Below are 27843 nucleotides of genomic sequence, written 5' to 3' on the forward strand. Positions count from 1 at the left end.
CATGATAGGGGAGTTCCGGGCGGCTGCGCAAACCCCTGGATGAAGTACGGAAAGACGAGCGCGCACACTCTTCCTTCCTACCAGGCACTTGATCCGCAGCCAGCCTGGCCCTTCTCGGACCCTGCTGCGGCTGCGCGGTAAAACCATTGTCGCTGATTGGCCCGGGGAGCGAGAGGGGCGGGAGGAGGAGGAGGAGGAGGAGGAAGGGAACTCCGTCGTCCTCGGCGCGCGCCCGCCCGCGGTAGGGAAACTGAAGGGCTGGAAGGGAAGCTGCTCCCTGTAGCGTTGTTTTGGGTTCCTTGAGGCAAAAGGGGGAGGGGAGGAAGAAGGCGACAAAAACACTACGCAGTGGGGACTGCGCGGCCTCCGCCACTGCGTGCGTGCGTGCGCTCGCTCGCGCGGGCCCAGTGCTGGCGCGTGAGGCGGAGGCGGGCGGCGGCGGCGCCTGCGCGGTCGGGCTCGGTCGACGGTTCGCAGGGGAGGAGGCGGCGGGAGGCGGAGGAGGCGGCGGCGGCGATGGAGGTGAAGCGGCTGAAAGTGACCGAGCTGCGGTCTGAGCTGCAGCGGCGGGGCCTGGACTCGCGCGGCCTCAAGATGGATCTGGCGCAGCGGCTGCAGGAGGCGCTGGACGCCGAGATGCTCGAGGACGAGGCTGGCGGTGGCGGCGCCGGGCCCGGCGGGGCCTGCAAGGCGGAGCCTCGGCCTGTGGCCGCGTCGGGCGGCGGCCCGGGCGGAGACGAGGAAGAGGACGAAGAAGAGGAGGAGGAGGACGAGGAGGCGCTGCTTGAGGACGAGGACGAGGAACCACCCCCTGCTCAGGCCTCGGGCCAGGCCGCGCAGCCGCCGCCAGAGCCCCCGGAGGCGGCAGCCATGGAGGCCGCAGCCGAGCCCCATGCTTCCGAGAAGCAGGCAGAGGCCACCGCCGGGTCAGGTGGCGTAAATGGTGGCGAAGAGCAGGGCACCGGCAAAGGAGAGGAAGACGAACCCGAGGAGCGGAGCGGGGATGAGACCCCAGGATCCGAGGCTCCGGGTGACAAAGCCGCAGAGGAACAGGGTGAGGAGCTAGCAGTGCCCGACTCCAACCTGCTGGGTGCACCCCTTATCCAGCACCTCGCCCCGCGTCGCGGGTTCGATCCCTTGTTCCCACTTACCTGAAAGTGCACGATTCCCGATGGGATGGTGGCCTTCATCCTCTGCCCACGTTTCTGAGTGGTTTGGCCACTTCTGTGGCTCCACTGTTTGCAGGAGGTTAGGTTCCAGCCTAACTTGGTTCCTTAGTACTAATGGATGAAAGAGTTATTTTGCCTCAGAACTGCTTGAGAGCTACCTGTGGAGCAGTCTCTCTCAGTGTTCCTTACCTTTTTCATAGCCAAGGAATTGGTGATTACGGGGACTAATTGACTGACAGTTGCAGGCTTAGGCCTTTGAGCTGACTGTTGACTTTCTCACTGTAAAAATATTAAGCAATAAATTAAGTTATCAAAGTTCTCTTGTCAAAAGCATATTGAGGGCTGAGGTTGTGGCTCAGTGGTAGAGCACTTGCCTAGCATGTGTGAGGTACTGGGTTCAGTTGTCATCGCTGCATATAATTAAAGTCCATTGACAACTAAGAAAATATTTTTTAAAAAACATTGATAGATATTGAGCCACGCAGAGAATCTGGAAATTTAACCTTGCTCCTTGCCTGAGCAGTAGGGGACAGCCTCTAGTGTGAGCTTGTTGAGCTTAATAGTTAACTAGTGGAGAGTCTTAATCTGGTGCATTTGGAACAAGTAACTTGGCTAGGGCATTTATCTTGCCTGTATTCTTGGGACTAAATTTTAATCATCTTACTGAGTCAGTGAATGGACATATTTGTAGATTTACTGTACAGTTGCATTAGACTTTTACATTTCAGGTTCCTGACTTCCTGGATTGAAATGATTGAGGTTCTGGTTGGTCCTTGAGTAACCTGGTGGAAGACACTTTGTAGAGGCTCCACAGAGAGTTAGTGACCTTTCTCCTTTTGAAGTGATTGGATGGATAGTTGATCCATAACAGTATCTATCAGGGAGGGAAGCTAGAGTTCCTTCCTTGTCTTACTGTAAATTGGGTTGCCTTAGTTCTTTTTATAATGTTTTTTTAAGACTACTACCAAGTTAATTGGAACCTATTTTACAACAGTCACACACACCTTGCAGATTTTGTCTGATGTCCTGGAACAAAAATCATATTATGTAACCTTTGACTTGTGTGTACTCAGATAGCACATAAAAAAACATTGAAGGATAAAAGACTGCTTTAAAAAAAAAATTATAAGCTTTCTTAGGTTAGAAATGTAGCTCAGTGGTAAAGGGCTTGCCTGGTATGGAGGAAGCTCTGGGTTTGATCCCCAGCATCACAAAATAAATAAAAACCTTCTTAGTGTTGCAAAATATAAAAGTCTAAGGAAAAACTGTCCCCCACCCTTTTGTAAAGAATGTTGCTAAATATATGGCAACACCTTTCTGCCCCAAATTACCTGCAGTAAAGATGCAGTATTATTTATGGGTATCTTATGACTTGATGGTTTGCTCTTGCAACTTTCAGTTAAAAAAAAAATTCCCTGATTAAGAATATAGTTATGTATCATGTACTTGAGTTTATTTGCTGTATAAACCAGCCATGAGCAGCTATGCACTTTAATGCAGGAAAAGCAGACTCTAAAATTTGAGCTATTTATATCATGAATCTGGGAAAATATTAAAAATACTAGGTTCCTACCTTCAAATCTGGTAAGAATTGAAATAAAATTAACCTGAAGGTTTGTCAAAGATCTAGGAGTATTTTTGTGTGTGTGTGTGTGTGTGTGTGTGTGTGTGTGTGTGTGGTATTAACGGGGAAATCTGCAAGTTTGACCTGATTTAAGCAGATAAATTTAGAATGCAAAAATTGTCCAATTTTTATCTACTGCTTGACTGTAATTAGTCCATAATGTCCTCCCTCCCCCACCATAAAATTCCAGCCAATGACAGAAAGATAATGTTTGGAAATAAAATGTTCTATGGATGCAGTGGGAATAACCTGACTATTTTGATTAGACAGATCCTCAGATCCCCTTTAGTTTCTATTGGTCTGAGCTTATTCTACACTCCAGTATGAAAACTGCTGATTTTCTTTCCCTCCTTTTTGTAGGAGATGATCAAGATAGTGAAAAGTCAAAACCAGCAGGCTCAGATGGTGAGCGGCGGGGGGTAAAGAGACAGCGGGATGAGAAGGATGAACATGGCCGAGCTTACTATGAATTCCGAGAGGAGGCTTACCACAGCCGGTGAGGGAAACAGTCCCTTTCCTTGAAGGGAGTGTCTACTCTAATTTTGGTATACCTGGTGTTGATTGGAGAGTCTGGAAGGAGGGGTGGATTAAAAATGGAATAGGTTTTTGTAGGCATAAGTTTTTAGATTGAATCTACCATAGAAGCTCCTATTGCCCTTTCTCATTTATTGAAAGAAGCTGTCTGCTGGGATTTGATATTCACTGAGAGTTTAAAATGGACATAATGTCCTGCAGACACCCCTCAAAGAACAGGACTTTGGTTACATTGTATTTGCTTTTCTCTCATGTATATAGCTCAAAGTCTCCACCACCTCCAGAAGAAGAGGCAAAAGATGAGGAAGAAGATCAAACTCTTGTGAACCTGGACACATGTATGTCTAAGGCAGATAGATTTGGGGTTTTTAATTTACCTCCTAAAAATGATTCTGGGTATTAAAATTTCATGGCTAACAAATTCCAAGAGACTTTGTGTCCATTTGTAACAACTGGGCATATTTGTACACTTTTGGTGGATCTCACGTTAACCATTATAGTAAACCAATTCCATCTTTCTTTCTTAATAGATACCTCGGATCTCCATTTTCAAGTAAGCAAAGACCGTTATGGAGGGCAGCCACTCTTCTCAGAGAAGTTCCCCACCCTTTGGTCTGGGGCAAGGAGTACTTATGGAGTAACAAAGGGAAAAGTCTGCTTTGAAGCCAAGGTACTAGCTCATGAAGATCATTCATTTATTAAACTGTCTAGTGTCAAATAGGTTGTCCTCCATGGTTTTGGTTTAAGTTCAGTGAAAGTTATTCCAATATTCAATTTTAATAGTTGTCATTTTTTGTTTGTATAAAAATTGTCTTTTAAGGTGGGCATGGTGGCACATATCTATAATCCCAGTGACTTGGGAGGCTGAGGCAGAAGGATCACAAGATCAGCCTCAGCAACTTATTGAGAACCCTGTCTCAAAAAGGAATGGGAATGTGGCTCAATGGTAGAGTGCCCTGGGTGTTCAGTTCCTAATACCACCAAAAGAGATGTGTATTTCTAACTCAGACTTTGCTCCTGAGTTAGAGTATGTAAGAATTCCTTTTCTGACTTAACCAGGTAACCCAGAATCTCCCAATGAAAGAAGGCTGCACAGAGGTTTCTCTCCTTCGAGTTGGGTGGTCTGTTGATTTTTCCCGTCCACAACTCGGTAACATTATTTTGTAACTTCTTTGCTTGTGTTTGCTAACATATTGCTTAGTCTATGGGAACTTTGGGGATAGGTGACTGATTTGTTGACTGTTCTAGGTGAGGATGAATTCTCTTATGGTTTTGATGGACGGGGACTCAAGGCAGAGAATGGGCAGTTTGAGGAATTTGGCCAGACTTTTGGGGAGAATGATGTCATTGGCTGCTTTGCTGTAAGTATTCCTGAAGCTGTAGATTGATAACATGGAGTAGATAAAGGGCCCTAGAAATTCAACTGTGCTTCCCATCAACTGTTACCCTTTATGTATTTGATGCATGTAACAGTTTGAGTGTCAAAAAAGATTAAAGGATAAGATTTAATCTACCTCAAACCTCGTTACCCATAAGTTCTCATGCCTTTTGACCTTATAGAATTTTGAAACTGAAGAAGTAGAACTTTCTTTCTCCAAGAATGGAGAAGACCTAGGTGTGGCATTCCGGATCAACAAGGAATCCCTGGCAGACCGGGCCCTTCTACCCCATGTCCTCTGCAAAAACTGTGTTGTAGAATTAAACTTCGGTCAGAAGGAGGAGCCCTTCTTCCCACCACGGGAAGATTATGTGTTTATCCATGCTGTGCCTGTTGAGGACCGCATTCGCACTGCAGTCCCTCCCAAGACCATAGAAGAGTGTGAGGTATGACAAACACTATACACAAACTTTTAGGTCTGTAATGCTAGATCTTTTCTCTAAGCATTACCAAACTGATTTGGGGTAGATGTTCTTAAATTGGATCTTATAAAAGTGGCCTACATTTCAATACATTCCTGGTTCTCTTTACTTGCAGGTGATTCTGATGGTGGGACTACCTGGATCTGGAAAGACCCAGTGGGCACTGAAATACGCAAAAGAAAATCCTGAGAAAAGATACAATGTCCTGGGAGCTGAGACTGTGCTTAATCAAATGAGAGTGAGTTTTGGGGGATTAATCAGATACATACTATACACTTTGGGGGTGCCAATAAACTCCTATAACCTGTTGTCAGTGAAAAAGTTGGTCTTTGAAGTGTCTGAGAACAAGGGTCCAACAAACAGTCATAAATTTTTCTGTGTATGGGTGGGTGGTGGGTTTTTTCATTTGTTTGTTCATTTGTTTTTAGTATTCAAGATTATACCCAGGAGTAGTTTACCACTGAACTAAATCCTTTCTCCCTACTCCCCCCCTTCCCCCCACCTTTTTTTTTTTTTTTTTTTTTACTTTTATGTTTTGAGGCAGTCTTACTTTCTGAGATTGGCCTTGAACTTTTAATCCTACTGCCTCTGCCTTCTGAGGTGCTGGGATTACAGACATGCACTACTGCACCCAGCTATATATGTTTTAAATTTAAAAAAAATTTTTTTTTTTTCTGTGCTGTATTAATTTCTGAATACAGACAAAATCTTAAATATATCATCCAGGTGGACTGGAAATAGATAACATTCTTATAACTGAGAGAGGAATCAATCAAAGCAGTGGCAGTGGCTCTTGGGCTTTCACTTACTGCATAACTCCTTGCTTTCCTTTTCCCTTCCCTTATGTTTACCAGATGAAGGGGCTTGAGGAGCCAGAGATGGACCCTAAAAGCCGAGACCTTTTAGTTCAGCAAGCTTCCCAGTGCCTTAGTAAGCTGGTCCAGATTGCTTCCCGGACAAAAAGGAACTTTATTCTTGATCAGGTATTGTTCAAACATTCAGAAGAAACCTGATTTTTATAGAAGATGCAAGGATGAAAATTTGGCACCCAGTTAAGTTGATAAATCTGTTTATAGTCAAAGTGGGGTGCATAAATAGACTGAATTAAGGGGCAAAATTAGGTTACCTAATATGACCAACTGGTTGTGAGTTATGATTTTAATGTTTATGGAACTTTATAGAGGTATCTCAAATTAGTATTTTTGTCTGAGACTATGTGGACTCATATAATAGAGGCAATAGAAGGAGAATTAGAGCTCATTTGAGTCATGACTCTTATCACTTATTAGATTTGTGATCTTGGACAAGTCTCTCAACCTTACCTGAACCTCAGTTTTCCTGATGTACAAAACACAGTCACACAGAGTTTGAAAAATTAAAGGAGATCATGTATTACATGATTGAGACCTAATCTTATATGGTTGAAGTTGAGTGGTGGCTTTAATCCCTAAACATCTATTATTCCTCCTGATCCTAGTGTAATGTATACAACTCTGGCCAGCGGCGGAAGCTATTGCTATTCAAGACCTTCTCCCGGAAAGTGGTGGTGGTTGTCCCTAATGAAGAAGATTGGAAGAAGAGGCTGGAATTGCGCAAGGAAGTGGAGGGAGATGATGTGCCTGAGTCTATAATGCTAGAGATGAAAGGTGGGCTAAAATTATAAGTTAGGGATCCTGACCCTGTTCAGCGCACACTGTATTGGGATCCTTTAGTACCAGGAGTGACTCTCCACATCTGAAGTATAAATCTAATGTGCTACTTAATAGATGTAAGCACTTGAAATAAATGATTGAGCAGAGTAAATGGAGAAGCAGTCACCCCTTGACTCATCCTGTGTAAGACCCAAAATAGGGAAAATGATAATAGATAACAGGATAATTAAAACTCATATAAGGACTGGGGATAGTAGTTGAGTGGTAGAATTCTCACCTAGTAAGGCCTTGGGTTTCATCCCAGCACTACAAAAAATAAAAGTAATAAATTAAGGGGCTGGGGATGTGGCTCAAGCGGTAGCGTGCTCGCCTGGCGTGCTTGCGGCCCGGGTTCGATCCTCAGCACCACATACAAACAAAGATGTTGTGTCCGCCGAGAACTAAAAAATAAAAATTAAAAAATTCTCTCTCTCTCTCTCTCTCTCTCTCTCTCCCACTCTCTCTTTAAAAAAAAAAAAAAAAAAAAAAAGTAATAAATTAACACTTCCTTGAGATAGCTACTAATGGAATAAATATTTATGGCATGTCTCCTTTTTGTTCAGCACAGTTCTAAACATAAGGAAATAGCATAAAAACTCTCCCTTCATGGGATTTGTATTTCATGGAAAGGGAGTAGAGTTCAGATTAAAATGTGGTGATGGGAGTATCTTGATTTCTGATACCTATAGGCTTACATTTTGTTGTTCTTTGCCCTTTTTTGGCAGGGGTGGGCGTATGGGCAGGGCTTGTTTTTTTGTTTTGCTTTGTGATCCTGGGGATTGAACTCCGCTACATCCCAGCCCTTTTTATTTTGAGACAGTGTCTCACAAAATTGCAGAGGTTGGCCTCAAACATGACATTCTCCTGCCTCAGCCTCCTGAGTTGTTGGAATTACAGGTGAAGGCCACTGCACTCAACTGTTTTTTTTGGCATTGAATGAAATCATTAATACATTACAATGCCTGAGAACAAAGTCCACACAAGGTAGCCTTAGCTATTTTGATGACCCCCTCTTCCTACTGTTTGCTTAGGATTGTGATTCCTCCCTTCCTTTTTAAAAAAAAAAAAAAAAAATATTTGTTTTAGATGTAGTTGGGCACAATGCCTTTATTTATTTATTTATTATGTGGTGCTGAGGATTGGACCCAGGGCATCGCATGTGCTAGGCGAGCGCTGTACCTCTGAGCCACAACCCCAGCCCTCCTTCCTGTCTTATTTGATGGCATCGCACCTACCCTGTCAACTGCTGGCCCTTTATATTCTGATAATCCCTAGCCATGGGGACTGGTTTACACATCTGTGGGCCAGGTTCTCCAAGTTTATATAGAATGAATTATGCCAGTGCATGACTGATAGTCAGGCAATCAGGAATTTAGTTCATAAATTTAGTTATAACCACCTATCAGGTACCAGGATATGTATTAATCTGCTCAAGCAAAGAAACCACATCTGGTATAGCAGCTGCAATTGGACTCACCACCTGATTAAGCTTACAAATTAAAAAGCAAAACAAATCAAAAAAACTGCCATTCTCAAAGACTCATCTCTCTGGTTTTATAAAACAGGGCTAACTGGGTTTTCTTTAAAATCATGGGATTCCTGTTGAAATGAATTCTCCTCAGACTTAACCTATGAACTTAATATGTCCAGAGACTGGCAAATATGTTCTCCAGTCTTGTACAGGTGGTAAATGAGAGGTTTTGTATTCTTTGTTTTCTGTGGTCCTTGTAGATTAAGAGATTCTTCTGGGCTTGAATTTCTTTTAAATTAAATCTATTCAACACCAAAACTTTCTCAGTTACTTTTAGCGTCTGTTACTTCTATCCTGATAAGAAACTGTAATCAGTTCACTACTGACTTGTTATGGATCACTTGAGAACTTGTAAATATACTGTCAGCAGATAACTCTTTGCCTGGGACTGATAGAATTTAGGGAAACTTAGGGAAGAGAAAGTGAATTTGATTATTTAAATTGAGTCCATATGATCCCAGTATATTTTTGTTCATTACTAAATGAGGTTTAGAAAGTCTTTTGCTTCCTGTAGTAAAATTTTCATAATGAGTTCTTACCCATCTATGCACTTTTCAGGCCCACAAGCTTCTCTCTTACTCTTATAGCCAACTTCTCTCTGCCTGAAAAATGCGATTATATGGATGAGGTGACATATGGGGAGCTGGAGAAGGAGGAAGCTCAGCCCATTGTCACCAAATACAAGGAAGAGGCAAGAAAGCTGCTGCCCCCCTCCGAGAAGCGAACAAACCGCCGAAACAACCGGAACAAGCGTAACCGGCAGAACCGAAGCCGAGGCCAAGGATATGGTGAGTCCTGGAACCTGCCAGCCCCCAGCCTCAGTCTGTCCTTTGTGCTGAGTACAGCAAGACCCTCAGTGAAAAGCCAGGAAACCAAGACAAGTCCTTAACAATAAGGAAGTGCCTTCTTTATGGAGCTTACTTCTTGCTATGTCATTTACCCCCCAGCTGTTTCTTTTGCTTTTCCCATAGTCCTTCACTTTTCAACAAAAATGTTTCTTTGAAAAGTGCGGTGCCTTCTGGTCTGTCTAGTTTTCACATTAATGTGGGTTCTCCACTGTGTTGGTGTGTTAGGAGGAGGATTTGTGCAGTGAAATCTTGATTATCAAGTTTTTTTGCTGTTTTGTCTTTTGGATTAACCCAGCTGTATAGATCAGAAAGTAAACGCATTATTTGGTAATTTTGGGGGGTTACAAAGCAAACTAGGCTGTTAATGAAACTTCCCCACTGAATGTCTAGTTTAAATCTAAACCTCCAGTATACCTTCATTACTCTTTAAAAATGTGTGTGCATGCGTGTGTGTGTGTGTGTGTGTGTCAGCAGAAGTTTTAAGTTCCTGCTACATGCTGGACGCTAGGAATAATTCCCACCCTCAAGAAAAGGAGTATATTGAATAGACTTTGTTCCCTTTGTATAAAATGATGGATATGAGTTGTATGATATCTTGGGGCTTCCAGGGCTGAATCTGTGACTTTAAAATGGCAGTTTTTACTTGTGTTTCTAACTCTGCCATGTATACTTTTGCCATCTTAAATGTTTTGCAGGAATTGGGGAGCTTCAAAAACAAGGTGGCTTGGTTTTCTTATGTCTCTGATTCCTCTGCCCTCCCCCCAGACTTTTTTTTTAAAGATCCTGGCTGGTGCTTTAAGTAACATGTGTGAGCCTGGCCCAAGCAGGCTTCCTATTCTCCCAGAATTGCCTTTGGCTCCACTTTTTTGATTTCCACTCAGACGTGGAGCCAGGACCCCACGCCAGCTGTCTGAGCGCGCTCTCCATTTCTCTTCCAGTGGGCGGGCAGCGCCGAGGCTACGACAACCGGGCCTACGGGCAGCAGTACTGGGGGCAGTCTGGAAACAGAGGGGTGAGTGCAGCTCTCCTTCTGCTCTTCCCTTTGGCCTGTGATAGCCATTCCTATTGGCTTGGGGGAGCAGAGGGGTTTGGGCTGTTTTCTCAGGGCTTAGGGTTTTGCCCTTTAATGTATTCATCTGGAAGAATTTATCCTGGGAAAAGTATTTGTTGTATTTATAATATCAAACTAAGACATGAGATGTTTAAGAGGGGGTAATGGTGGTCATGCTGCTGCTGAAAACTCATAAATCTATTCCTCCTCTCTCCTCAGGGTTACCGTAATTTCTATGATCGATACAGGGGAGACTATGATCGATTCTATGGGCGAGATTATGAGTACAACAGATACAGAGACTATTACAGACAATACAATCGGGATGTGAGTATCTTCCTGGGGTAGAGGGTGGTGGGGGCAGGACCAGAAGGATGAGTTTGTGCTTTCTCATCCTCAACCAGCTCTGGCTCCAAGTGATGGGGTTTCACCTCTCTTCTAGTGGCAGAATTACTACTACCACCACCCCCAGGACAGAGACCGATACTACAGGAACTACTACGGTTACCAAGGGTATCGGTGAAGCCCCTGATGTTGACGCCTGTCAGCCATGAAGCTGAATCTCTAGGGGTGCCAGGCACCCCCCAAAACACAACCAAGGAAAACAGGGGCTGTCGGGGTGGGGCTGAGCTGCCGGGGAGGGTGGGGGGGGGTGCGCAAGCAGGGGTTGGGGGTGGGAGGTGGAAACAAACAACAAAACTGTACATTTTTTTTAAAGTTTGTTGAAAAGAATATTGTCTTATTCTATAAAACATTTCAAACCTAGTTAGATATTTGTAATCAAAAACATTTGCGCAGAAAGCAGCACTTAGAGCTGCCTGTTCTATACCCTGCAGTTGGACAGGAAAAGAACTAAAAATGTCACCCTTCTGACATTCTAAGGCAGCTGGACTGGCAGCCAAGAAAGGGACAGTGGTGTCGTGGTGGGGAGAAGGGGAACAGTGTGAGAGTACCTTCCATAGCAGGTAGGAGCAGGCAGGAGTGGGCCAGAGGGAGCGCTTGTGACCGGGGCAGTGAAAATAAACGATTGGCTCTTATCAATCACTTGCACCAACTAACCGTTTGTATTTTCTTTACCGACCTTTCCCTCTTGGGATATCTGGTCTGGTGGCTGGGAGGCCACAGTATCCCAGTGTCCACTTTGCTGTGCCTTTGTCCTGCTTGGCTAAGGCACAGAGACTTCTAGTTGGGTGGTTCTATTATATAGGATTCCCAGGCCAAGGAGGCACGGGATCTGTTCTAGATTGCAGAGCAGAATAGCTTGTTCCCTATATGTACCCATTAATGAATTCCCATAAAGTTTTGGGGAGAGTGGGGTCACAGCCCTCAGCCTGAAGATTGTGATTTGCCAGTCTCTAGTCTCTGTCTTCCGAGGTTGAGAGAGGTAGGAGGTCTCTAAAATCATCTGTTATAGTGTCTGCCTCTTATAGTGTGAGAGAAGGAACGTTTCTCAGGGTTTCAGCTCACAGTAATGCAGGAGGATTCTGTTCACTGCAGCAGGATATGTATATAGGTGAATCCTGTGGTGTGGGCTCCCAGGCCCAGGTGCTGAGAATAGCAACTATTTTATACAGTATGGGGGGGGCTCTGCCCTGCTGGTCTTTTTGATACACAGGTAGAGAATGAATAGAAAAGGGGGGTGGGGGGTGGGAGGCAGCTCAGTGGGGCTGCTGAAACTTGGGCAGAGTGAGTGTGAATGTGTGTGCACATGTGTGTGTGAAAGGGAGCACCCTACTCAACTTCCTGAAACAGGATTCTTTCTGGGGTAGCTTTCCCTGTGTGTCCCCAGACAGGCCTCTAGCCAGGAGACTTCCGTTGGGATCATTTAGTTTAACTTTACCAACACCTTCCCACTTCTTGACAAAATAGCTGCAGGTTGCTGGGTTCAAGAATATGGGTGGGATATGGAAATGCTCTTTCAATTCAGCTTCAGTTTTAATTCATCTTCCTGCTCAGCATTGTGTCAGCCAAGAGCTTACTCAGCAAACACCATGTATTGCAGCACTCCCTAGTGAGAAAACCCCGGGTTGTGCTACTAGAAAATGCTTCACTTCCATTTCCTTACCTGGCAGTTCTCTTGTTTAAACTTTTGTGCTGAGATTTGATCTCTCTTCTCCCACTGTCCCTGCCAGGCAGAGCCCTTCTCTAGGTGTGCAGACCCTCATTCTGGCCTTCTAATCCTCCCTGTCTGTCCCGACACATCCTTCTGCTTAAGCACCTCTGTACCAGAGACTGGAACAGGGGTCTGGTAGGAAATAAGTTTGCTTGCTCATAATGATGTCTTTTCTCTTGGCACCTGCTTCCTTGAGGTGCCATCAAATGGATTTGTATGTGGCGGTGGGTGAAGTGATTGCATGAACTTTTCTATAACCCACTTTTTATTATTAAGGACTTTTAAGAAAGCTTTGCTCATAGTATCGGGCAAGGAGGTAAAAACTGGAGCCCAAAGAAATTCCCTTAGGGCAAGATTATGTTAAAGTAGAAAACTGAATTTCCTGAGATAGAGGCTGCCCCTCACCCCCTTAAGTACTCAGTCCTCCAGCATATAGTATTTTCTTACAGTTGGTGACATGGATGGTGGTCCTCAGGAACAGGGGAACAAAGCTTAAACCATTCTGAGGGTTTTGTTCTGGGTGGTGACAAGGGAAGTACTTGCCATTGATTTTTGACACTAGAAAGTCATCTTTTTAAAAAAAGCTGTTTTTCTAGGTGGGTAGAGAATGAAACTGCCACATCCTTGTTGGATCAGTCTAAGAGATCACTCAAGCAGTGGATGTCTGGATTTTGTTTCTGTCTGTCTATTATGAAAAAACAAATGTTAAAGGGGGGGAAATGTGGATTATGGTAACAGGAGGGATCCCTAGCCTTGTTTTCCTTAGAAGACTTTTTAGTGTTTTATCAGATGTTTGTTGTAGTTGTAGATGGAAAAACTTGTGAGAAAAACAAAACACCACATGGAGCCTGTAAATGTTTTTGCACAACCTGTAAAGCATTCTTGGAAGTGGCCAGTAAAAAAGGGTTTTACCATTTAAAAAAAAAAAAAATGTAACTGTGTCATTGTTTACATCTGTAACTTTTTCCTCCCCTGTTCTCATTACAACATTCTGGCAAAAATGTAGGCACAGTAGCTTCCAGTTTTAGAATAAATAACCATTTGGATTGAATTCACCCTTTCTCCTGTGGCTGCACTGACTGGGTTGTGTTTACTCGTTTATGTTTTTTAAAGCTTATTTCTCAAGTTGCACTGGGTCCAACCAAGGATGGCTTTCCCTTGCATGGCTGCTGTTGCCTTCCTTTTCTACCATACTTCACATGGGAGCCAGCTGTACATTGGCGGTGAGGGGGCCAGGGTTCTTAGCTCTTGATTATGCTAAGAGCTTGAGCCATTAGAGTAGAAGAAAATAAATTTTAACTTCACCTCTGTATACTTGGACTGTGATAAAATCATTGGATATTTGGGGTTAAATGTAAGGGTCCATATATGAAAGGAAATAAGTTTATTTATTTATGAGTGATGACTACCTTGGAGGAAAAGCCTACTCGTTCAACAGATATTTGGGGGTGCTTTTTTTTTTTTTTTTTTTTTTTTGGCGGTACTGAGGATGGAACCCAGAGCTAGGCCAGCACTCTACAACTGAGCCAAACTCCCAGCCCTGTAACTGCAATTTCTAATGGTGGGGTTGTTCATCATTAAGGCTGACAGATCATAGGCTCTTAGTATATACCATGTCTGAGTGGTATTAATGTAGACACTGTTTTAACAAACCTCCGCTTCTGTAGGTGACACATTCAGATTTCAGGGTCTTAAAACTTTGTACCCTAGGGACTAGGGTTGTAGCTCAGTGGTAGAGCGCTTGCTTTGCATGTGTGAGGCACTGGGTTCCATCCTCAGTGCCACATTAAAAAAATAAATAAAGGTATGTTTGTTTACAACTTAAAAAAAAAAAACCTGTACCTTAAATGTCATTCTTGATTTTGATCACTGCCTATTCACTGGGCATTTATTGTTAGAGCTAAATTAATTATCACCCCACCCAGGTGCTAAGGTTTGAACCCGTCTCATAAATGATAGGTAAGTGTGATACCACTGAGCTATCCCCCTAGCCCTAATGTGTTGTTTTTAATGGTTATTTATAATTTGTGCCTGTCTATAGTAACTGCCTAGCGCTATTTTCCCCCCAACCAGAGTGATTTTTTTTTTTTAACCTAATGCCAAGGTTACATTTATTGAGCACATTTGGCTTTTTACCAAGGCTGAGCTGGTGTGGAAATTTTCAGTTACTCTCCTGGAATTTGCCCAGCACTGTGATGCAGCAGGAAAAGGGAAGGGTTCTTATTCTCTATGCTCTGCTTGTCACTTCACAGTACAATCCATTCATTGAGTGGCTGCTATGTGCCAGGCATTGTCAGCATGCAGGAATTATGACAGACCTGAGCCTTCCTGTAGTTTTCACAAGTAACAGAAGGAACTAAGCAGATTTTCTGAACAAAATGGGGTTTGGAGTGCAACCAGGTTATTTTCTGTTTCTTAGCCTACAGGGGGAGGGAATTAATTAGATGGCCTCCAGAATCTGTTAGGGCTCAGAAATTCCATCAACAGTGAAATGCTGCTGTTTCAAGGGTACCCTTGGAGCTCATGAGGTCATCTTTTGGAATTGCTGATAAAATACTCTCTATTCCTTTGGTTTCCTCTCTTCCTCTCCCCTTGTTGATTTCCTGTGAGAAGGGGTGGGGAAGCTGGGGTGAAAGGTTATATCTGAATACAGGTCACCTTACTACTACAGCAGGTCAGCCTCTCTATACTCCAAGCATGTCCAGGCACAAAACAAGAGTTGGCCTAGGCTTTTCCCAGGAAGAATGGGTCCCTTAAGTTAATGAGATATTGGGATGCTGGGCTGGGGATATAGCTCAGTTGGTAGAGTGCTTCCCTTGCATGCTCTAGGCCCTGGGTTCGATCCCTAGCACCACAAAAAAACAAAGTTACAGATGTTTTTTGTTTGTTTGTTTTGCCTTGTTTGGTATCAGAGATTGAACCCCTGGGCACTTAACTGCTGAGCCACATCCCTGACCATTTTTATTTTTTATCTTGAGTCAGCATCGTATTACATTACTTAGGGCTTTGCTGAGTTGCTGAGACTGGCCTGAACTTGCCATCCCCCTGCATCAGCTTCTTTACTCGCGGGGATTACAGGCCTGCGCCAAAAAGATGGTGCCAGGAAGAGACCCCTATTTTGCATTGCCGCCTCAAAGGGAGTCTACTTGGCGAGATACAGAAACCTTCATTTTTCCCCTAAAATCCACGCGATCAGCGCTGGCCACGCTTGCTAACTGGAGCCCTTTTGTCCCATGATCCATCCTTATGGCTGCCCGTGTGCCTTGGACACCACGCGGCGGTCGTCGGGTTCAAAACTGCGGGGTGCAGGCACCGAATTCGTAAGGGTAGGAGCAGCCATTTTGAGATCGACGAACACAGAAGGGTCCATATTGGGAGCGCCCGATGTTCCGGGCACCGCCATTTTGAGAGCATCCCGTACGGCGGGCCGCCGGGTGTGGAGGCCGCCATGTTGGCGCGGCCAGGCGGCAGCCATGTTGGGCGACACAGCGGGCGCAGCCATCTTAGCACAAAGCGGCCCCGGTGCGGTGCCCGGTCCGCCCCGCCCCGCGCGCCCCGCCCCTCCGCTCCTAAGGGAGGGTCGGCCAGCAACTACCTTCCCGCAGCCCCCTAAACCTACCCTGTTCAGTCTGTTTCATGCTTACTTGCCTTCTGTGTGCGCGCGCGTGTGGGTGTGTGTACGATCCCCGCAGCTTCTGAGTGTCCGCTGGAACACCTCTCCCAGTGGCGATGCGCCGCCACCCCGGCCCCGCTGAGCTCCCATCCTTGACAACGTCTAACCTTCTTTGGCCCTGTTTCCGGGGTATGGCAAATCTGTTGTCTAGGATCCTCTACCCCAAGAATGCTAACACAGGAGCTGCCCTCTGAGGTTCTGGATGAATTTATTCTTTAAATGGCTTTAACCTTCCAGTAGCTCCCGGTGTGACTGAGAGCAGGCACCTGGCGCGTCCCTCTCTCCATTGTCTGAACGGGTCACAGAGGGACGTGGACAGGACGCTGGCAGTTTGGCAGAAACCTCTCTGATCGTAGAGCTAAGAGTGCCCTAGTCACGGGTTGCTTGGGGTTGGCCGCAGAGGGTGAGGAGAGGGGTCGATGTGGGTGAGCAGGGTCTTGTGCTTCAGATAACCTCACAGGGCGGGGCAAGGGTAGGAATGGGCTGCGGGGAGCCTCTGAAGCTCTCCACAGTTACCGACCTAAGGAAGGACGGAGAGGGAAAGGTGAGGAGAGTAGGAACTAAGTAGCTCAGAGGAGGGCACAGAAGAACTTCTTTTCTCTGAAGGGGTTCTCCGAAGTGGGCACAGGAGTGATGAGGGGATCCTCACAAGCGTGGGCATCACAGTAAGTCATCAGGTCTGCTGCTGCCTTGGACACCTAGGACACAGCCATAAGAAGGGAAGTTAGCCAGAACCCTTGAAAGGGACTACAGCCTCTTTCCAAAGGGGGTATCTTTTACCATGGGTAGGGCTCCTTGAGACTGTCTTCTCCCTCATCCCCACAGAAACCTGGGGTTAGCTCTCCTAGCAGAGCCCCAGCCTCCTCCCCTAACCTCAGGAAGTCGAGGAAAGAAGCATCTCTTATCAGGAGGTTTGGAAACCTACCACACAGTAAGGCCTGGCCAACTAATCAAGCCAGGGTCCCACCCACCTTTATCCGGCACAGGCTGGCCTCAATCTTTAGCTGTTCCACCATCTTGCGAGCTTGCCCAATACTCATGGTGCTGTTCACAGGAGTCTCCCCTTTCATCCTGGAGAAAAGAGAGTGACAGTTCAGAGCTGTCTCAGCTAAAAGGCCCCCTCTGTGCTTACTCCTCACCAACCTTTACAAGGGTGGAGTCATGCCCCAATATTTTGTTTCCCTCTTATCCCAACCCTCTCTGGTTGCCTGTCCCATCCCTGTCTTCCTCAGTGGAAAAATAGGAGACGGTGGGCCACATGGCCTGGACCCCAGGTCATCAAACATGCAAATGATCTAAGGTTTTTTCAGTCCTTCAAGCCAGGTGTGTTCCCAGTTCTAAAAGCCTCAACCCCAAAAAGAGCCCCACCCTGATGAGGAGGGCATATCACCCCCACCTACCCTCCTTGAATCCCAATGGGATAAAAAACAAGCTGCTCCCTACTCACCTGAAGTGGCAGGCGGCAGCAGCAGCCTCAGCCCTGGAGTGTAAGGTCAGTGGGGGAGGGGGGGCACCAAAAACTGCCTCAGATGGGGGGGTGCCCCACCCTGCAGGGAGTTGCAGCTGAAAATATCTGATGCAGAAGCAGATAATACAAAAAAGGCTACTGGGAAAGGGTCAGGCCTGAGGTCCGTGAAGGGGTGGTCTCAATTTCTGCAGCTCAAGCAGTGCCTAGATGCCTGATACCTGAAGGATGAAGGATGCTAGAAGGAGCTGCTCAAATCCTGGAGCATACCAACTGCCTGGCCAGTGGGGGAGTCTGGCTGCCACTTGCATCCCCTGAGCACACCCCCACTATTACTGTCTCACTACCTGCCCCTCCCCCACTGCAGGCATCCCAAGCCTGGACTAAAGCCCTCTCCAAAGGAGCTGAGGCCAAAGCAGACTCCCCCCTCAAATGGGGTGGTCTAGGCCTGTGACAGCCCCTGCAGTGGAGTCTTTACTGGCTGTGGGGGACCCTGCTCATTTGAAAATCTGACATCAGCTGGGCAGTCGGCCCCCTCCTCCTTTCCTCTCTACCCTGACACAGCACTTAGCACCTGAATCTTCGTTTCTCTCCCAGGAATCCTCCATTCCCCATACCCAGGAAAATGTGACGCGCTACAGGTGATCAGCTTCTAGATCACTACAGTCTAGCCACAAGTGACTTTTGAGTCGGAGATCCAGGGACAGGAAGATGTCTAAAGAAATGGCAGATCAAAGAGAAGGAGAAGCTGGGGGCAAAGAGGTGTGTGGAGACCAGATCAAAGGATTGGACAAAGAGGAGGTAAGGGGCCTTGTTTGGGAGTCAGTGGAAATATTTTGGAAATAGGTGGGCTTGGGGGAGGGTGGAGGGTAGCAAATAGCGAGGGAAGGTGTATTGATTTGGAAAATTTTCAGACATTTTGAATAGGTACTCCCACGCCTGCAGCATTATGCAAAGATGTACGCACATTTGATTTTGCAAAGTGAAGGAACTTAAGATAGATACAAAATATAAGACGCCATCTGCCAAGACCTAAACTAATGTTTTAGGGAGAGTGTGTCCACTTAGGATCAGAGGAGGTTGATCACTCACTAAGAGCTGGAGACCAATGGCGAGACTGCAATATTGACACGCTTGTAAATAGTGACAGCAGGCCGGCCACCTGCGCAACACCCGGGATGGACTGGTTCCCGCAGAATACAACATCCCCTGAAGGAATACTCCCCGCCTTGGACATGTACAGTTTCTAAGAGCCTTGAGGGATAAAAATCGTAGCCCGCGTCCCCCCCCCTCCCCCCCGCTTCGGGAGTTAAGTGGCCGGTGGTGAAGGGTATGGGCAAAGGGCCGTGCCCCAGCAGAAGGCTGAGGGGACTCTGCTGAGTCAGAACATGCCCTGGGGCATATCTCTCGGAGCCTGGAGGGAGGCGTCTTGCCCCTATGGTCCAGGGTGTAGGGCTGCAGAGAGACGGGGGGGCCGGAAGAGACAGGGCCCCCGCCCCTTGTCAGGTCACGCCCCTGATGAGGCCCCGCCCCCAGACTGCAATGGCTGACGGCAGAAAGGGGCGGGACTTCTCCGACAGCCGGAAATTCCTTCTCGCCGTTGCCTCGGCAGCGCGCGAGGCTGGTGAGTCTGCGGTGCTGTGGCGGCGGGCGGGCTGGTTTCCATGGTGGCGCAGTTAGGTGGGGGCTCCCGCGCCGCGCCCACCACCGGGCCCGAGGGGACTGGCGGGGAGCAGCCGTTGGCTGCAAGACGCCCTGCCGGGCGTGCGGAGCACCTACCCGAAGCTAGCGCAGCTGGAGGTGGAGAGAAGCTCGGGAGGCAATTGTGACTGCTCTTAGGCTGCTGGCTTTGAGTCCTGCTGTGCGACCGTAGGCAAGTCGTGCATCCTCTCCTTGCAACCACCCGGCACTGTGGATTCGTGTCATCGTGTGGGTTAAAGAGATGATTGAACCCAGGGTCACTCTACCACTAAGCTACACCCCAGCCCTTGTTTGTTTGAGATAGGATCTCTGTAAATTGCTGACTTCAACCTCCAGCATGGGATTATAGGCAGGCACCGTGGGCCTGGCATAAAATTGCTTTGAGAGAATGTTAAGATGCTCATTCTCTGTTTTATGTATTGCTAGCTATGAATGAGTATCAAGCATCAAAATCAGATGCTTCTGGGGAAAGAGTTCAACTGAGAAGCACTGACACTGGGGCAAAGGTATTAAAGGGAAAGGAAGGAATAATTGGCTAGGAAGCCCAACCACTTGGAGAAAGGCCATATGAAAAAAATGACTTTGCTTTACCCTGCTATCTCTGGTTTCCCTAGTCTAATTAACTTGTCTTTTTTGTCCCCACCTGCTTAAGGGAAGGAATCATTCTTTTTTCATTTTTTTCTTTTTTCCAGGAACCGCCAGCTGCCTCATCCCATGGCCAGGGGTGGCGTCCAGGTGGCAGAGCAGCTAAGAACGCAAGACCTGAATCTGGGGCTAGACCCCCTGCTCTCCCTGCCATGGTCAATGATCCACCAGTACCTGCCTTATTGTGGGCCCAGGAAGTGGGCCATGTCTTGGCAGGCCGTGCCCGCAGGCTGCTGCTGCAGTTTGGGGTACTCTTCTGCACCATCCTCCTCCTGCTCTGGGTGTCTGTCTTTCTCTATGGCTCCTTCTACTATTCCTACATGCCGACAGTCAGCCACCTCAGCCCTGTGCATTTCTACTATAGGTGAGAGGGGACTTCTGTCAGAATGGAGGAATCCTGTGTGAGAATTGCTGCAAGGACCCTTGGAGCTTATTCATTTCAGTCCCCTCATTTACAGAAGAGGAAACTTGAGCCTGTTGTGCTAACAGAACTTCTCACCTACCACAACCCAAGGCGGGATCAGGTCTGGGATGGTAGGATTTTAGGGTGCTAGTTCTACCTGTGGTCGCTTATTTCTGGTTAAAAAATACGGGTCAGTTCTGTTTAGGTTCTATCAAACCTCTCTCAGAGCCACTGTAGAAGTTTGAACCAATCCAACCCCTTGGGCATCTCAAAACTCACTTGGCTTTCAGCAGAAGTATTAGGAAATATCTCCTTTGCCTTTTACTTTACTGCCTCCTATCCCAAATAGTCTGCTGCACAATAGATTGTGGAAATACAAGGTGACTGGGTACAAAAACTTGACTCCCAGAGTCCTACTACTTGCCTGGCCCCTTATTCTTTCCCATTTCCTTCACTGTCAGATTCTTTCTCTTATTCCTAAGAATGGGTATAGGACCAATCAGCTGAAGGGGACATTATTATCAGTGGTCCAATCTTTTTTTTTTTTTTCCCCTGTCCTGAATCCCTAGTCATGCACTGAAATTTCTAAGGTAGATCTTAAACTTTTAGGGGACATAGATCCTAAGAAACCTATGATCTTTCCTGCCATAATAGTGTATGTACATGCCCAGGTATATGTTGCATACCTACATACTATATAGAGTTTTCCCTACAATTTATCAGTTTAATGACTTTAAAAGTCATCTATAGACCATTTTGGGGAGTTTTCTCAAAATAGGGACCAGACTATAACTACTGAATCAGAATCTCTGGGTTAGGACCCTGGAATCTATATTTTATCAAGTTCTTCAAAGGAGTCTTTAGAAACACCATATCTGTAGGTTCCCATGAGAGGCAATAAACTGAAGTAGCAGGAAGAGAATTGGGGGGAAGTCTGAAAAAAAAATCATTCTAGTATCTTGAATCTACTGGTCACATTTGTTCACCTATCAGAAAGGATTGGGGAGAGAAAGGAACCCTAGGAACCCAAAAGAATTGCAGATATAAGTGGACTCTAACTTAGCAGAGTATCATTCCCCCTTCTCATTTAGGACCGATTGTGATTCCTCCACGACCTCACTCTGCTCCTTTCCTGTTGCCAATGTCTCGCTGGCTAAAAGTGGACGTGATCGGGTGAGTATGGGAGATACAGGGAAGTTAATTAGAGTTTTGATGACTTGAGATAGTAGGGCTTAAGATGGGGAGAACAGGGATTGAGTACGAGACAAGAGGAAGGAAAGCGGGGCTGGGGTTGTGGCCTAGCGGTAGAGCACTTGCCTCGCATGTGCGAGACCCTGGGTTCAATCCTCAGCACCACATAAAAATAAATGAATAAAATAAAGGTATTGTGTCCAACTACAACTAAAATAATACATATAAAAAAAGGAAGGAAACAGAAGTTGAAGAGAAATTAGAATCTAAATGAATAGTGTGTTTTGATCTTTCTGCAGCAGACATTAGGAATATTCTCATTCTCAACAGGTGAGACATGACTTGTTTCGGACAGGTCATATCTGTTAGATAATGTCAGTAGTGTGTTTTGGATTTAGGTGAATAAATCAACTGTTTCATTGGAATAGAATGGCATCCATCCCAGAGTTTTAAAGGCTTGTATATAAAATTATGAAATAGTTGATAAGTATGTGACCTGTTATTTCAAAGGGTATTGTGCCAGAGGACTGGCCACATGCCATTGTGATTTAAACAAACTGAGAATTCTGGGCTGGGATTGTGGCTCAGTGGTAGAGCACTTGCCTAGCATGTGTGGGGCACTGGGTTTGATTCTCAACACCGCATACAAATAAATGAATGAAATAAAGGTCCATCTATGTCTAAAAAAATAAAATAAAACCTGAGAATTCTGATAAATGCATACAAAGACTAAGCAAGCTGGTGGAAGTTCTAATAAAGGATAGAATCCCTGAACTTAAAAAGGATCTTGAAGGCTGGACATGGTGGTGCATGCCTATAATCTCAGCAACTCCACAGACTGAGGCAGGAAGATATGAGTTCAAGGCCAGCCTCAGCAACTTAGCCTAGACCCTTTCTCCTTTTTAGTACTGGGGATTGAACCCAGGGGCACTTAATCACTAAGAAACATCCCCAGCCATTTTTATTTTTTTTATTTTGGACAAGGTCTCACTAAATTACCTAAAGGCCTCACTAAATTGCTGAGGTTGGCCTTGAACTTGTGATCCTCCTGCTTCAGCTTCTTAAGTTGCTGGAATTACACGTGTGCACCACTATGCCTGGCTAGCTCTGATTTCTCATATACCACTCTGAGGGGTCATCTGCTAGACAAAAATCATTAGAGGGGGTTGGAGGAGCTTGGGGGTGAAATTCAGTCGTAGAGCATGTGTTTAGTATGTATGAGGCCCTGGATTCAATCCCTAGCACCAAAAAATAAATACATGATTCAATTATAAGAATATAGGAATGGTTAGGAAAACCTTAACATTTTGAGGTTTAGACCAGTGAAAAACTCCCATTGTGGAAGGTATGAGGGGTGATGGTAGGCACCCACCAGCAGGACCAAGATAGGGACTCAAACCCCAGATTAAGGTGTATAATCCTGGCTCCTTAGAAGGCTGAGGTAGGAAGATCACCTGACTTAGGAGTTTAAAGCCAGCCTGGGCAACTTTAGACCTTATCTAAAAAAAAAAAAAAAAGATAAAGGGAGGCTGGAGGTGTTGTTCAGTGGTAGAGTTGTTGCCTAGCATGGATGAGGCACTGGGTTCAATCCTCAGTACACATAAAAATAAATAAATAAGGGTCTGGGGCTGGGGCTCAGCGGTAGCACACTTGCCTGGCATGTATAAGGAACTGGGTTCGATTGTCAGCACCGCATATAAAAGAATAAAATAGGGCTGGGGATATAGCTCAGTTGGTAGAGTGCTTGCCTAGCATGCACAAGACCCCGGGTTCAATCCCCAGCACCACACACACACACACAAAAATAAAATAAAAGTCTATCAACAACTAGAAAAATACTTTTAAATAAATAAATAAAGGTATATTTAAAAAAAAAAAAAAAAGATTAGGGACCCAGAATGACATCAAGATGCTGCTGCTAACAATGATTGTGAGAGAGCTGGCTAGGGAGGCTGAGCACTTCTGGTGCTTGGTTAATTAATAACATTGAGGGCAGCTGATCCCAAGAGGGACAGCCTCACCAGTGCACAGGCCTGAGTCACAGATGGCCCAGTTGGCAACATGACCGTTCACTTTTGGGAAAGAAATATGACACAGCCTTTCGGACTGATTCAGAAGAGCCAATAGGATATGGAAGTGGAGGTACCCAGCCACCAGAAGGGGGCAGCACCTTATCTGGACAAACCATTGGAAGGCCTTTGGGCTAACCAATGGGGTGGCAGACTATTTGGAAGATAGAACTTGGACAGTATAATTTAAAAAAAAAAAACAGTTTTTGAAATGAAATGGGGGCTACTTTGGGCAGGTGCTGATGTATGGACAGCCATATCGCATCACCTTAGAGCTTGAATTGCCAGAGTCTCCTGTGAATCAAGATTTGGGCATGTTTTTGGTCACTGTTTCATGCTACACCAGAGGTGGCCGAATCATCTCCACCTCTTCCCGTTCGGTAAGTATTCATGGCCTGTCTGGGAAGTTGTGAAGAATGATGGCAGAGTCAGAATATCTGGGTAGGGCTTCAGGAGAAAATCTTGGCACGAGGTCAGAGGACACGTCAGGATAAGGGAGGAGAAATCTGCTTACCAAGACAAACATTTTCCAAACTCCCTAGCACATCATGAGCACATCCAGCTTTGGAGTAGACGTGAAGAGTAGAGCAGCTCTCAGAAAACAGATCTAGAGCCATGCGGATAGATCCTCACCAGAAACATGCCAGCCACGGAACATCAGACAACTCACGAGGCATAAAGTAGTATAAAATGGGTACCATAGTAACTGCCTCGATCAGGACTGTAGGAGGAAATGTGAATGCAGTTCGATGTTTAATCAACATTGGGATCTCACTGTTGCATGAACTGTCAGTAGAACCTCATCATGAATGTCTGTCTTGGGGGAAAGCAGATGATGTGCTGGGGTTTGGATCCCATCCTGGATGACAGAACTGTTTTGGGGAAAGGCAGAGACAATGTTACACTTCACCTGGAAAGGTGTCTTAGAGGAGGGGCCTTTGCTGTACTGGAATGGAGAAATGTGGTCAGTCATGGGCAGAGGTTGAGTAGGTGGAATGGTTTAGTGGACACAGGGGAATAGGAAGTGGAGGTGAGGAGCAGGGAGCCTGAGGGAGGAGCAGCCTGCATGGACCGCTCAGGGATAGGGGAAAGCTGTGGGAACCTGGATACCTGACCCCAATTTCTGCCTCCTGGCCCTGGCAGGTGATGCTGCATTACCGCTCAGACCTGCTCCAGATGCTTGACACGCTGGTCTTCTCTAGCCTCCTTCTGTTTGGCTTTGCTGAGCAGAAGCAGCTCCTGGAGGTGGAACTCTATGCGGACTATAGAGAGAACTCGGTGAGTGAGGTGAAGGCTGACCAGGAGACCGCCCTCTTGTCAGCCCAGAATTGTATTCCAGGAGCCTCTGGTTTCAGAGCAGGCTTCAGATGGGGCTGGTAGGATCAAGAGTGACAGTATCAAGACCCTGGCTTGATGCTGCCCTCTCTCCACCCCTCTTAGTATGTGCCAACAACTGGAGCAATTATTGAGATCCACAGCAAGCGTATCCAGATGTATGGAGCCTACCTTCGCATCCATGCCCATTTCACTGGGCTCAGGTGAGGAACCACTGAAATAGACCTTGACAGCTCTCCTGGATGCTGTCCTTAAATGAAGAGTTTCCCAAGTAAAGGTAATAGGTTAACAGAGCAGCATTGGTTTGAGTTTTTCAAAGGCCAGAGATTCTTGCCCTTGCTGCACATTAGCATATTGGCTCCCAGGGAAACGTCAAAAATACCTGTATGAGTCTGGCATTGTGGTTCATGCCTAAATCCCAGCTATTTGGGAGGCTGAGATAGGAAGATTACAAGTTAAAGGTAAGCCTGAGCAACATAGTAAAAGTCCCATTTCAAAAATAAGGTAAACTATACATACATGCTACTGTCTTGATTCATTTGCTTAGCAGAATTGGCCAAAATCAAGGCCATTGCCTGTGGCCCTGCAATGCTGAGACTACCCAGAGTCCTTAGTCTTTATTAGTGCTTGATGCAGCAAGGTCTGATAATTGGGAGGGGGTGGGCAGGGAACATGGAGGCAGAGGCTAGCTCTAACCAAACTCAGTTGAGTTGCTTGGGAAATTAGAAAGTTGGTGCTGTTTGGTAATGGCTGCTCCACTCCTGTTGCTATTTCCTGCCTCAGGTACCTGCTATACAACTTCCCGATGACCTGCGCCTTCATAGGTGTTGCCAGCAACTTTACCTTCCTCAGCGTCATTGTGCTCTTCAGCTACATGCAGTGGGTGTGGGGGGGCATCTGGCCCCGACATCGCTTCTCTTTGCAGGTTGCAAGGGGCAGTGACCCCTTTTTCTTCCTTTGAGGATGTTTATTTGGGTGGGCAGGGACATCTCTGGTGAGGAAAGTCAGTACTCACTGCTCAGTCCTTTCTCTTCTACAGGTTAATATCCGAAAAAGAGAGACTTCCCAGAAGGAAGGCCAACGAAGGATCTCTACTCATCAGCCTGGTAAAGGTGTTGTTTGAGGGGCTGTTAGGGAGGTGAGGTGGTTAGGCAAGCAGAGCTGCCTGCCTCCAGTGTGAGGCATAAAAGCACTCACATGCTGAGCTAAGGGTGGAAGAGGAGGCTGAAGGAGGTGACGTAGGCACTGCCCCCTAGGCACAGCCACCCTACCCATCCTGTCCTCTACTTATTTTGGAGGAGCAGGGCCTGAAGGACAGGAGGAGTCAACTCAACTGTCAGATGTGACAGAAGATGGTGAGAGCCCTGAAGATCCCTCAGGGACAGGTATGGTGCAGCAGTAATCCCTCCTTCCTGACATCTCAGCCCTGTCCTTCAGCATCTGGGTCTGACTCAGCCCTACTCTTGGCCACAGAGGGTCAGCTGTCTGAGGAGGAGAAACCAGACCAGCAGCCCCTGAGTGGAGAGGAGGAGCTGGAGCGGGAGGCCAGTGATGGTGAGGGGCACCCTGGAATGCCGCAGTCCGGCTGGGCAAAATAACCGGGAGGTGACAAGCAACTTGAAGGTTGAAGCGGGAACTGCTTTATTGTAGGGAAACTCAGCGGGAACTGAGCGGGAACTCAAGGTAGCGGGCACCCAAGGTAGCGGGAGCTGCTTTATTGCAGAACAGCAGAGGTATATATACCTAACTGATTACACACAGCTTGACTCAATTAGCATCATCTAGATACAGCAGTCAGCCAATAAGGAATCCCCACCATCCTAATGGCTTGGTGGGGATTCCTTATTGGAGTGGTTTGCTTCACAAACCACTCCTCCTGGCAAACTGCCAGGCGCCATCTTGACTTGTTTTGCGGTCCCCAACACTGGAATGCATGGGCTGGATGGAGTAGGACCCTGGGTTAATTTGATATCGCATTTGAGATTTTTTGGTTTTTCCTTTTTTGGTTTTTCCTGGCCCAGGTTCAGGCTCCTGGGAAGATGCTGCTCTGCTGACTGACGCCAACCTGCCTGCTTCTGCCTCTGCTTCTGCCCCTGCCCCTGCGTCTGCCCCTGCCCCTGAGACTCTGGGCAGCTCTGAGCCCTCTATGGGTGCTCTGAGACAGCGCCCCACCTGCTCCAGCTCCTAAAGAGGACAGATTCCTCACATTCCAGCACTTTCCCACCTGGGATCTCCCCTTGTGTTCCCTTCAATAAACTATTTTGTGCCAGCTGCTTCCTGACTCTTTGAAGTAGATTTAGGCCCATTTGAAACCCTGTGTCCAGCCAGGCATGGAGACATAGCCTGTAGATCAGCAACTCTAACTCTGAGGCAGAAGGATCACAAGTTCAAGGCCAGCCTCAGCAACTTACAGAGACCCTGTTCAAAAAATAAAGCCAGGCGCAGTGGCGCACACCTGTAATCCCAGTGGCTTGGGAGGCTGAGACAGGAGGATCATGGTTCAAAGCCAGTCTCAGCAATGGTGAGGCATTAAGCAACTCAGTGAGACCCTGTCTCTAAATAAAATACAAGATAGGGCTGAGGATGTGGCTCAGTGTTTGAGTGCCCCTGAGCTCAATCCCCAGTACCAAAAAATTAAAATTAAAAAAAGATAGGACATTTTATCACTGAGCTATATCCCTGAGTTCAGTCTCCCCTACCCAAAGAAAGAAGGCCAGCCATGCGTGCCCCAGGCACCTTCAACTCTGCCCCTTAAAGGAACTCTGCCCCACAGGAAGACCTGCAGACCTGGACTGTTTCAGGCGCAGTTGTTTCCACAGTCTAAGAAGTACAAGGAGAAAATTTATCCTGGCCACTAGCAGGCTTCCCGCTTCATCCATGTGACTTGTCTCATGGAAGGGGGATAATTTAGGGCGGGTCTGAAGAGCTAGAATACATCAT

At 46.5% G+C, this 27843-nt stretch overlaps 3 protein-coding genes across 14 annotated transcripts; 2 read left to right on the forward strand and 1 right to left on the reverse strand.

The window, feature by feature from the left end:
- The first annotated feature begins 77 nt into the window (after positions 1 to 77).
- On the forward strand, positions 78 to 10944 carry Hnrnpul2 (heterogeneous nuclear ribonucleoprotein U like 2). 2 transcript variants are annotated; one of them, XM_027944284.3, is made up of 14 exons: positions 78 to 1054; positions 3154 to 3289; positions 3589 to 3665; positions 3858 to 3997; positions 4387 to 4477; positions 4576 to 4688; positions 4888 to 5151; positions 5303 to 5425; positions 6042 to 6170; positions 6665 to 6833; positions 8997 to 9197; positions 10196 to 10269; positions 10528 to 10635; positions 10751 to 10944. In XM_027944284.3, the coding sequence occupies exons 1-14, from the start codon at positions 517 to 519 to the stop codon at positions 10829 to 10831; spliced, it is 2244 nt and encodes a 747-aa protein (XP_027800085.1). In that variant the 5' UTR covers positions 78 to 516; the 3' UTR covers positions 10832 to 10944. The 2 variants fall into 2 exon arrangements, with proteins under 2 accessions (XP_027800085.1, XP_027800086.1); XM_027944285.3 differs by lacking the exons at positions 10196 to 10269; positions 10751 to 10944 and having other exon boundaries at positions 10528 to 10621.
- A 5341-nt stretch (positions 10945 to 16285) lies between these two features.
- On the reverse strand, positions 16286 to 19428 carry Gng3 (G protein subunit gamma 3). Of its 3 annotated transcripts, none has more exons than XM_027944282.2 (3): positions 19339 to 19428; positions 17066 to 17165; positions 16286 to 16792 (listed from the first exon to the last, which is right to left on the reverse strand). In XM_027944282.2, the coding sequence occupies exons 2-3, from the start codon at positions 17162 to 17164 to the stop codon at positions 16664 to 16666; spliced, it is 228 nt and encodes a 75-aa protein (XP_027800083.1). In that variant the 5' UTR covers position 17165; positions 19339 to 19428; the 3' UTR covers positions 16286 to 16663. The 3 variants fall into 3 exon arrangements, with proteins under 3 accessions (XP_027800083.1, XP_027800082.1, XP_027800084.1); XM_027944281.3 differs by lacking the exon at positions 19339 to 19428 and adding an exon at positions 17542 to 17803; XM_027944283.3 differs by lacking the exon at positions 19339 to 19428 and adding an exon at positions 17238 to 17302.
- Positions 18095 to 27176, forward strand: Bscl2 (BSCL2 lipid droplet biogenesis associated, seipin). Of its 9 annotated transcripts, XR_011708511.1 has the most exons (12): positions 18097 to 18360; positions 19953 to 20269; positions 21400 to 21481; positions 23805 to 23948; positions 24712 to 24846; positions 25009 to 25106; positions 25687 to 25828; positions 25943 to 26015; positions 26160 to 26288; positions 26377 to 26457; positions 26554 to 26636; positions 26925 to 26995. XR_011708511.1 is itself a non-coding variant. In XM_027944277.3 (11 exons), exons 1-10 carry the CDS (start codon positions 18271 to 18273, stop codon positions 26499 to 26501), a joined length of 1335 nt encoding a protein of 444 aa, XP_027800078.1. In that variant the 5' UTR covers positions 18095 to 18270; the 3' UTR covers positions 26502 to 26508; positions 26925 to 27013. The 9 variants fall into 9 exon arrangements, 8 of the variants coding, with proteins under 8 accessions (XP_027800078.1, XP_027800072.1, XP_027800073.1 ...); XM_027944277.3 differs by lacking the exon at positions 26554 to 26636 and having other exon boundaries at positions 18095 to 18360; positions 26377 to 26508; positions 26925 to 27013; XM_027944271.3 differs by lacking the exon at positions 26554 to 26636 and having other exon boundaries at positions 18141 to 18360; positions 26925 to 27176.
- The last annotated feature ends 667 nt before the right edge of the window (positions 27177 to 27843 follow it).

This window comes from Marmota flaviventris, chromosome 9 (assembly GCF_047511675.1).
Source record: "Marmota flaviventris isolate mMarFla1 chromosome 9, mMarFla1.hap1, whole genome shotgun sequence".
Taxonomy (NCBI): Eukaryota; Metazoa; Chordata; class Mammalia; order Rodentia; family Sciuridae; genus Marmota; species Marmota flaviventris.

Bases quoted from the DNA above. Each gene is read 5' to 3' on its own strand.
- Hnrnpul2 (XM_027944284.3), top strand. From the start codon at position 517: ATGGAGGTGAAGCGGCTGAAAGTGACCGAGCTGCGGTCTGAGCTGCAG. The intron at 6,171-6,664 runs GTATTGTTCAAA...TCCTGATCCTAG, and splicing joins GGAACTTTATTCTTGATCAG to TGTAATGTATACAACTCTGG. The intron at 10,270-10,527 runs GTGAGTGCAGCT...CTCTCTCCTCAG, and splicing joins GGCAGTCTGGAAACAGAGGG to GGTTACCGTAATTTCTATGA.
- Gng3 (XM_027944282.2), bottom strand. From the start codon at position 17,164: ATGAAAGGGGAGACTCCTGTGAACAGCACCATGAGTATTGGGCAAGCT. The intron at 16,793-17,065 runs GTGGGTGGGACC...GCTGTGTCCTAG, and splicing joins CCAGCCTGTGCCGGATAAAG to GTGTCCAAGGCAGCAGCAGA.
- Bscl2 (XM_027944271.3), top strand. From the start codon at position 18,271: ATGTCTAAAGAAATGGCAGATCAAAGAGAAGGAGAAGCTGGGGGCAAA. The intron at 25,107-25,686 runs GTGAGGAACCAC...TTCCTGCCTCAG, and splicing joins GCCCATTTCACTGGGCTCAG to GTACCTGCTATACAACTTCC. The intron at 26,016-26,159 runs GTGTTGTTTGAG...ACTGCCCCCTAG, and splicing joins TACTCATCAGCCTGGTAAAG to GCACAGCCACCCTACCCATC.